This window comes from Sinocyclocheilus rhinocerous, unplaced genomic scaffold, assembly GCF_001515625.1.
Source record: "Sinocyclocheilus rhinocerous isolate Xijiao unplaced genomic scaffold, SAMN03320098_v1.1 scaffold454, whole genome shotgun sequence".
Taxonomy (NCBI): domain Eukaryota; kingdom Metazoa; phylum Chordata; class Actinopteri; order Cypriniformes; family Cyprinidae; genus Sinocyclocheilus; species Sinocyclocheilus rhinocerous.
Window position 1 is genome coordinate 452604 of NW_015657627.1, and position 9277 is coordinate 461880.

A 9277-nucleotide genomic window follows, 5' to 3' on the forward strand; every position below is an offset into this window, starting at 1 on the left:
AAAAAAAAAATGCAGTGATTAATATATAGTTTATTTATAGTTATTTTCAAATCTTCAATGTACTGTAATTATAAAAGAACTTTATTATTGTTTATTTAATTCTAACAAATAAGTACTTGTTAAAAACGAACCAAAATTACAAATAATTATATATCGGCATCGGCCAAAATGAGTTGAAAATTATCGGCATATCGGATATCGGCAAAAATCCAATATCGTGCATCCCTACCATATAATAGTGTATTTATTGCACTTTAAAGGGCCATTCACACCAGATAAGTTAACTGTAAGCTTAAAGTTTTAATAATCATTCTAATTCTACAGGTGCAGAACATTTCAGCAAGTTTTTGCGGGCAAAAAAAAGGGTGCAACAAAACATTAAAACATTAACATCATGATTTTCTGTTATACAATGAAACAGTGTAATGTGAAAAGTGTTATACAAGTACATTTGAATAGACTTTAATATTATTTTTTACACAGACACAACTTGTTCTCTAGATATCAGCCACTGGAAAACCCAAAACTACAAATGCAGCTAACCTTGAAACTGACATAATTTGTCACTTTAAAACACACACACAGCCAAAGAGACAGTCAGTCTCTCTCACTCACACACACATCAGTGTTTTTTTTGCCCGCAAAAACTTGCTGAAATGTTCTGCACCTGTAGAATTAGAATGATTATTAAAACTTTAAGCTTACAGTTAACTTATCTGGTGTGAATGGCCCTTTAAAGTGCAATAAATACACTATTATATGGTAGGGATGCTAGGGATGCATGATATTGGATTTTTGCCGATATCCGATATGCCGATAATTTTCAACTCAAGTTTTTGCGGGCAAAAAAAAAGGTGCCTTGTTAATTGTCAATAGTGTGTGATTTATAAAGCAAAGCTCTCACAAATGTCCCTTTCAACCCAAGTGATATTTGAGTGATCAATTTGAACATGAGCAAAATATGAATAGGGAACTTTTTGTGCTCCGCAAAACTCCTGATCGCAAGGATTCCTATTGAAATGACTGGATTTCGATGGCAAACTTTTGCAGAGCAAATTACAGCACCTTAAGAAGGAACAATATCATTTGAATCAATTGTAGAGCATTTTTCAATAAATACACTATTATATGGTATATAAAGTAGGGATGCATGATATTGGATTTTTGCCGATATCCGATATGCCGATAATTTTCAACTCAAGTTTTTGCGGGCAAAAAAAAAGGTGCCTTGTTAATTGTCAATAGTGTGTGATTTATAAAGCAAAGCTCTCACAAATGTCCCTTTCAACCCAAGTGATATTTGAGTGATCAATTTGAACATGAGCAAAATATGAATAGGGAACTTTTTGTGCTCCGCAAAACTCCTGATCGCAAGGATTCCTATTGAAATGACTGGATTTCGATGGCAAACTTTTGCAGAGCAAATTACAGCACCTTAAGAAGGAACAATATCATTTGAATCAATTGTAGAGCATTTTTTGCCCAAATGATGAACAAATAAAAACATTGTCATCCAATAAGAATCCATCTGACTTTAAAGAGATGGAGAATTTAAAGTAGCAGACGACATTACGATAGAATAAAGTGAATGTTATTGTTTGTTGATATGGACACTAATAATATAGTTAGTTATAATTATTGACATTGTTCTTTGGGTGATCAGGCATTATAAATATTTATACAGTACATGGACATTAAATAAGCAATAATCCATTACATCCAGGGTAGATTCATGTTTAATTTAACACAAATGCATAAGTCTTGTCACTGTGTCTGAAGTTCAGTCTTCTTTTAGATTCTTCATTAAAAATAAGTTACAGAATGTTAAAAAATAACCATTTTTATCATATTTATACAAAATAACCAAATCTATTGGAACTTTGTTTTCCCAGTCATCTTTATGAGATTCTGAGACCATTTTTAAAGAGTTTAAATGAATGATAACAGAGTATGCATTTATGGGTGCAAACTATTTCTTTAAATACTCTTAGCACAGAATATGGAGTCACACACAAAAAATACCCGAGTCCCATTCAGAAGCTTTTTCCCACCACAGAAAGTTAAACTTTCACACATACAGGAATGTGTCAACATTGATGGCAGTTTAATTCTGTCTTCTTCAGTTGTGATTGTTGAGTAAATGTTGGGAGTTTCTCCTGCAGGAGGTTGTTTAGTATTCAACACACACTACAGCACATTACAACATTAACATATGAAAAGAGCTGCAGCTCTTTAACACACAACACACACCCTGTCACCTTTAGCCAAAAGACAAATCAACTACACACTTCACTGAGGATTCTGTGTTACAAACATTGACACAACGTTTCATGAAAGTGTGCATCATTTTATACGATCCAAATTGTGATTAAATCAGCGTTTGTCAAACTATTTCAAGTGTTTCCAGACTTCATTTGCATAATCAGACTCTAAAGTTCATTAATAAGCCAAGAAATGTGATGTTTCTTATCCCGCTAACTTTGACTCGGCAAGAAGCTGAAGAATCTTTTGCGCAACAAACAAACCGATCCTAATGAGCTCAGATTCGTCGCGCCTCAGTTTATAGCAGTCTCTTACCGTGGCTCAGCCGCACGAGTGTCGGTAAGCGGAATTTGCTCACTATCACATCCAGCGGCAGCGACACGGAGCTCCACGAGAGTCCGTTAATGCTCGCGGATAGTTTCTCCATCTTTCATCCGTCACCATCATCATCATCCCGCGCATCACGGGAACGGAACGGAACGGGTGTCAGGAGCGCATCGCGCCATGATGAAGAGAAACGCGTGCGAGAAACCCGCCGAGGCGCGCGACGCCCGCCCTTCCCCTCCCGCCACGCGCGCACCGGAACACCGGACTGACAGTCACAGCGCGTTCGCTAGAGATCCCCGGTACCGGAGATTCATCACCTCAAAGTGCCAACGGGATGTGTTATTAAACTTTAATAGATCTCACAAAATACAACGTTTGATTTGTGTGATTATTAATTAACTTCCTGATACAAGGTTAAAGACCGTGGGAACCTTCATTCAGTAGCCTATGCCAATTAAAGTTAGCTAAAGACTTTTGGGGGGTGAGCGACGATGTTGACCTAATAGCATTTGCGACAGTGACCGCAGTTATATCCTCAAGAGAACCAGAACAAAACGCTTTGTGAATTTAGTATTTTTTCATGTCATTACATTGTTTAGACGAGCATAAGAAAAAATTGAAAAATAACATTTGTGAACAATTATATTTTATTCATATGTTATGCTGTGTGCTCTGTAGAGGACACCAGGACCTAAGTTTTTCTAAAAATAAAATGACATAAATAGACACGAGAAGGCAAAAACAATGGGATCAGTTTTTAGGTTTTAGGATTTTTCTATACCAAACTTTGTGTAAGGATGATTCTCAATTATGATAGAAGATATAACAAAATGATTTTGCTTTATGAAATGTGTGTGTAAAATTGGTTTTCCCATTAAACGCAATGTTAACTATACACTGTATCTAATTTGCATATGCTGTTGGGACAGCATGTTGAAAAAAAGAAGTGTAATAATGGGAGTAGTAATTAGCCAGATTTTCATAATACTATCTTATGTTTCATAAGAATATTTGTTTTCCTATTCAATTGGTTTGTCTCCCAAAATGCATAATAAACATGCATTTAGTCCCGGTGTCTTCAACAGTGGACATGTATAAAATAATGTCCCGTTTCATAACAGGAAGTCAAATTTTGATTTGAAACCCCATAACATTTTCCTGAGATGTTGATTTATGACAAACTATTTGAAAATGAATCAGATATTATCATATTTCCATAAGGATGTGCAATTTTATCACTAAATTAATGTCAGCCATAGACCAAAGACCATGGGTCTCAGGAGAATATAACAACGAGACTATCTTCTGCTATCTGCTAAACGTATTCAGTGGTGGGCAAAATTATTAAAACACTAGTATTTTCAGCAGCTAAAAAAATGGGTTTAAGTCAGTTATTTCTATTTTTTACTGTAGTGTGTCAGTAGGAAATATCAGTTTACATTTCCAAACATTCATTTCGCCATAATTGAAACGGTAGCAAACCCAAAAGAGTGTCAGGTGTTAATTTGCACTTTAACATTCAAAGTCTACTAAGTGGCATACTTAACGTGGTGTACTGAAAAGTAGCTAAATAAACCAGCAGACAATGCATTTATGGAACAGAATGTTATTTTAACAACATAAATGATTAAACACAGCAGCAAGTCATCTGTACATCTAAAACAACAACTCTTAATCTATAACTAGGTTGCTGAGGCATAATGATATTGGAATATAGCAAAAACCCCAAAGGTAGGCCAATGTTAAGCTGTTATCAATAGCAATTTTATGAAACAGAAGCTTAATTTATTATATACCCAGGAAAGTTATTTTTACACAGAAGACAAAAACTTTAATCTAAAACTAGCTAAGTAAAATGTTATATTATAGAGAAACGAACTCATCATGTCCACATATTTGATCATCTAAATATAGGCTATATCATATTGTTTATGATAGGTATAGTTAACAAGTTTGTGGATATTTTGAAAAATAAAGGAAAGACTAAATAAAAGTGATACACCTGTGATACAAGCGCTACTATGGAAATAATAATAAAAATAATAATATAATATTTCATATTGCGTTTTTGTATATTACATACTATCATTGTCCAATTACATACTATATCACAAAAATGAAAATAAAGCAAGCTGTCATTTCATGTACTCTTGTGGGCCGCTTAGTTAACGTATGCTTCTGCTGGCTCTGTATAGCCTACATACGTTTAATTGGTTTATCAAAATTATTGCTAGGAAAGACTACCAAGTATAAAAAAATCATTACACCACATTAAAGAATGACCCTTTACAGCTTGTTTTCAAAGTATAACACAATCTGAGCTATTTAATGAAATTAGATATTGCTGAACACTACTGCTTTATTTTTGATATATATATTGATATATATATTTTTGACAAGCCAGCAGAGGAAGACAGCGAGACACTGCAGAGATTCAATTCACACTGAAACTGTAACACAGTGTTAGATGGATGAAGCTACTCATTTCTCTATAGTATTTTTTAAAAAAGCATTTGAAATGCTAATATTATTCTGTAAAATTATCTAATAGAACAGGTAAACAAAAAAAAAAGAGCTAAAATGTTCTGAACATCTAACCGAACACACAAAACATATTCATGTTCAAATGTGTTTTATTGTACTTGGTTATTTTGTTTGCTTTTCCCTTCCAAGATAAAACAATCTGCATAAATGTGGAGGTAGAAACAGATTTCTGTCGAGAGATACAGCTCATTCACACACACTGACAAACACTGTAAGGGTGAATCTCATGTTAACAAACATGCCTTTCTTATATTCCAACTCCAATCAAAAGAAATGATATGTGATGTTATTTTCATGACAATTAAGTACATTCTTCCTCTCCAGTTCTCAATACTGTATGCAAAAACTCATTTATTACATGACATTATTATAGAGGATTTATATCATTTATGCTGATTTAAATTTAAAAATGTATTATATTATCATGTTTAGTAATCAGAATCACTTCTGAGATTAATGGGAAGCATGTCCAGACAAAATCCATAATAACTTGACTATTTCAAATGTGCTTAACTGCCATTAAAAATAGTGTAATAATACATAAAAATCCTAAAAAAAAAAAAAAAGTATTTTCGTTTTTGGGGCAAAATGTGACCTGAACATGTGATTCACTTGCAAACTTATTTTTGATGGGTGCTGTGCATCAAAGTGATACAGTGATCCATAAACTGTTAATGTCTTCCCGTCGTCAAATAAATACAGTTTTAGTAAAGTGCTACAGAGGTTATGACACTTCACCCCGTGACCTCGGTAATTCTAATATTTCCTAAGTGTACACCATGACAGATGGTGAATTGGTATGAAATCAGTCATTAATGCGATTCAGTTTTCAACCAACACTGGACTGTTTTACTTGCATGTAACATTAAATAATGAAACCGTGGAGAAGTGGGACAGAAAGAGAGCAAAAAAGGTGAATATTTCAGTGAACAGGAGAGCAAACAGGCAAGAACGAAATCAAACTGTCAGAAGAAAAACCTGCAGGAGTAGAGGAACAGCTTAGAGCCTCGTAACTTTCGCTTCATTCGATCCAGCTGAGGTTCAAGCAGCGCGCGATGAAGGCGTACGTGTCGGCCACCTCCTGAATGACTTTACTGGTGGGCTTTCCTGCGCCGTGGCCCGACTTTGTGTCCACGTAGATAAAGAGAGGGTTTGACTGGCCGGGCCACTGACCGATCACACTCTGCAGTGTGGCCATATATTTTAGCGAGTGCAGCGGCACCACACGGTCATCATGATCACCCGTTAACAACAATACGGCGGGATACTGAACCCCGTCAGCTTCTGGAACACGGATATTGTGAAGAGGAGAATACCTGCAGGGTCAGAACGTTCACAGCTCTTTAAATTCAGAACAGAGGAGCCGTTTTGCAGTTATGATATGTTACTATGTTAGTTATGTACTTATGTTTTGCTGTAGTACTACTGAAAGATCATGATCCTAATGTCTTTATCCCCATACCAAAATCTCAGTTGGCCAGACAATGATTAATCTTTTCTGAATTATTAAAATATTATATATACACTGTATATTAAAAATTATAAAATAATTTAATAAATAGTGATCATAAAAGGTTCACAATTGAAACGGCAGGGAGGCTTGGAGCCGGAAACAGTTTTTGAATCATTATGACTTAACAAGCGATAAGATAAAATGCATGCACAATAAAATAAAATGCTGAATAAAATAAAATAAAAAATACTATATTGAAAATAAGAAATATTTAAATGCAAAATATTCAGCTGGTGAATCTGCAGTATTTAAAGATTACAGGTATATAATCGGTGTTATTTTAGGTTTAGTTATTTTATTTAAATATTATTGTAGTATTTATTAATATTTGAAATTAGCTTTAACATTAATTTTAGTTGGAATTTTTGCAATTTTATGTGCTTTTGTAATTTTTATTATTTTTGAATCCTATTTAGCTTTAGTTTATTTTTATTTTAGTTTTAGTACTTCAACTTTCAGGTAGGTACCAAGGCCACATTTTTCATTTAAACTTTAAATTTTATTTCAACTTTATTTTAATTACTGAAAACAACTGAACAGTTTTAGTCAACAACAACAACAACAGTGTATATTATAAATAACGGAAACAAATAAATAAGATTAAGGTATACTAATAAATGCATTAAATATTTTATCTATATTGATATTACCATATTCTATAAAGTCAATAAGCCACTTGACGCTGTGCATTACAATGAGTTTACCACAGTTAATGGAGTAAAATCACAGTAACAGAATGTCTAGAGTGGTGTGCTGCTTTAACTGAAATGCAGTTATGTCTCAGAAGTGTCACTGGGGTTGCTGCTCCTAAAAAAGTAGTAAATTAAATGTATCTGTGCAAGAAGAAGTAAACTTACTTGATTAACCAATCAAATTGCGCTTTGATTTCCGAGCAGCCGAAATCAGTGGTCCAGGCGTGTCCGATGGTGAACTTATGAAACTTTAACATGTCCATGACGCCGACCTGAGCCACAGCACAGCCGAACAGATCAGGCCTTTGATTCACACACGCCGCTGCAGGAGAGAGTCGGGATTTAGGACCAGGAGAACACAAACCTGTATGTATGTATGTATGTGTGTGTGTGTGTGTGTGTCATACCCACGAGCAGCCCCCCGTTGGAGCCTCCATTGATGGTGATTTTTTTGGGGGAGGTGTAACCCTCCTTTATCAGATACTCAGCTGCACACTGAAAGTCAGTGAAACAGTTCTGCTTATTGGCCAACATCGCCGCTGCACAGGAAGAGAGAAGAAAGATGCAGCAGAATGTTAAAGATATATATCTTTCAAATGCATACTACACATAAAATGCAACCATCACTGTAGTTTATACACTACTGTTCAAATATTTGTGCAAATATACGCTTAAAAAAAAGTCTGATCTGCTTACCAATTTATTTTGATCAAAAATACAGTAAAAACATTAAAATTGTGAAATACTATTGCAATTTAAAATAACTATTTTCTATTTGAATATATTTTAAAATGTAATTTATTCCTGTAATTTAAAGCTGAATTTTCAGCATCATTACTCCAGTCTTCAGTGTCACATGATCCTTCAGAAATCATTCTAATATGCTGATATGCTGCTCAAGAAACATTTTTGAATATTACCAATGTTGAACACAGTTGTACTGACTCCTATTTTAAATAAATTGTGATGCATATTTTCAGGATTTTGCGATGAATAGAAAGAACATAATTTAAGAGAAATGGAAACATTTAAGTATAATTAGTTTCACTTTTAATCAATTTGTATATTAAAACTTTCTTAGATAAAGGTGGTGTAGTTGGAGCCGTGTTCCTTGATTTAAAGAAAGCCTTTGACACCGTTAATCATAGAATCCTTATGTCTAAGCTATCTTGTTTTAATTTCTCATTACATACACTTAACTGGATAGAGTCATATCTATCAGATAGATTTCAGTGTGTTAGAATACAAAATCACCAATCCAATGATTTAAATACATCAACTGGTGTTCCACAAGGATCTATCTTGGGTCCACTGCTTTTTGCTATATATATATAGAAATGATTTTCATCTTGCATGTCCTGGCATTAATATACAAATGTATGCGGACGATACAGTAATTTATATACATGGTAATAGTCTGACACAAGTTGCAAATTAACTCACAAATTCTATGGTTAATGTGTCAGCATGGCTAAAAGAGAACTGCTTACAACTAAATGTGTCTAAAACAGTATGCATGTTTTTCTCTAATCTAACAGTATTATTATGTCAGGGGTGAGGCTGCAGGTAGTGCCTCAATATAAATATCTGGGAACACTGATTGATTCTAAACTTACATTTAAAGCTCAAGTTAAAAAGGTTTGTAAGCAAGTTAAGTTTAATCTCTATAATTGTAAGTTTATTAGCGATTATATATCATTAGAGGCAGCTAAGATGTATATGTATTCTATGGTTATTTCTCCCATGACTTACTGTTTAACCACCTGGTCTCAGGTGAGTTCAGTGACTCTAAAACCATTAGAGTCCTTATACAAACATACACTTAAAGTGTTCGATAAGAAATCGGTACATTATCATCATTGTCTAATACTGAAAAAATATAATTTGTTAAGTTGGGAAAATATGATTAAGTATGCAAATGTATGCTTGATGTATAAAA

General features: G+C 34.0%; 2 protein-coding genes across 2 annotated transcripts in view; both read right to left on the minus strand.

The window, feature by feature from the left end:
* The window catches only part of LOC107721452 (GRB2-associated and regulator of MAPK protein 2-like), a 25247-nt gene extending 22495 nt beyond the window's left edge, over positions 1-2752 (minus strand). The window contains exon 1 of the mRNA XM_016529470.1: positions 2578-2752. Coding sequence (XP_016384956.1) covers positions 2578-2689 — 112 coding nt within the window. The 5' untranslated portion in view covers positions 2690-2752. The remainder of the gene's footprint in view (positions 1-2577) is intronic.
* Positions 2753-5223: 2471 nt separating this feature from the next.
* Positions 5224-9277, minus strand: part of LOC107721436 (prolyl endopeptidase-like) — an 11908-nt gene continuing 7854 nt past the window's right edge. Inside the window, exons 10-12 of the mRNA XM_016529442.1 lie at positions 7746-7877; positions 7504-7660; positions 5224-6449 (exon numbers count right to left, since the gene is read on the minus strand). Coding sequence (XP_016384928.1) covers positions 6155-6449; positions 7504-7660; positions 7746-7877 — 584 coding nt within the window. The 3' untranslated portion in view covers positions 5224-6154. The remainder of the gene's footprint in view (positions 6450-7503; positions 7661-7745; positions 7878-9277) is intronic.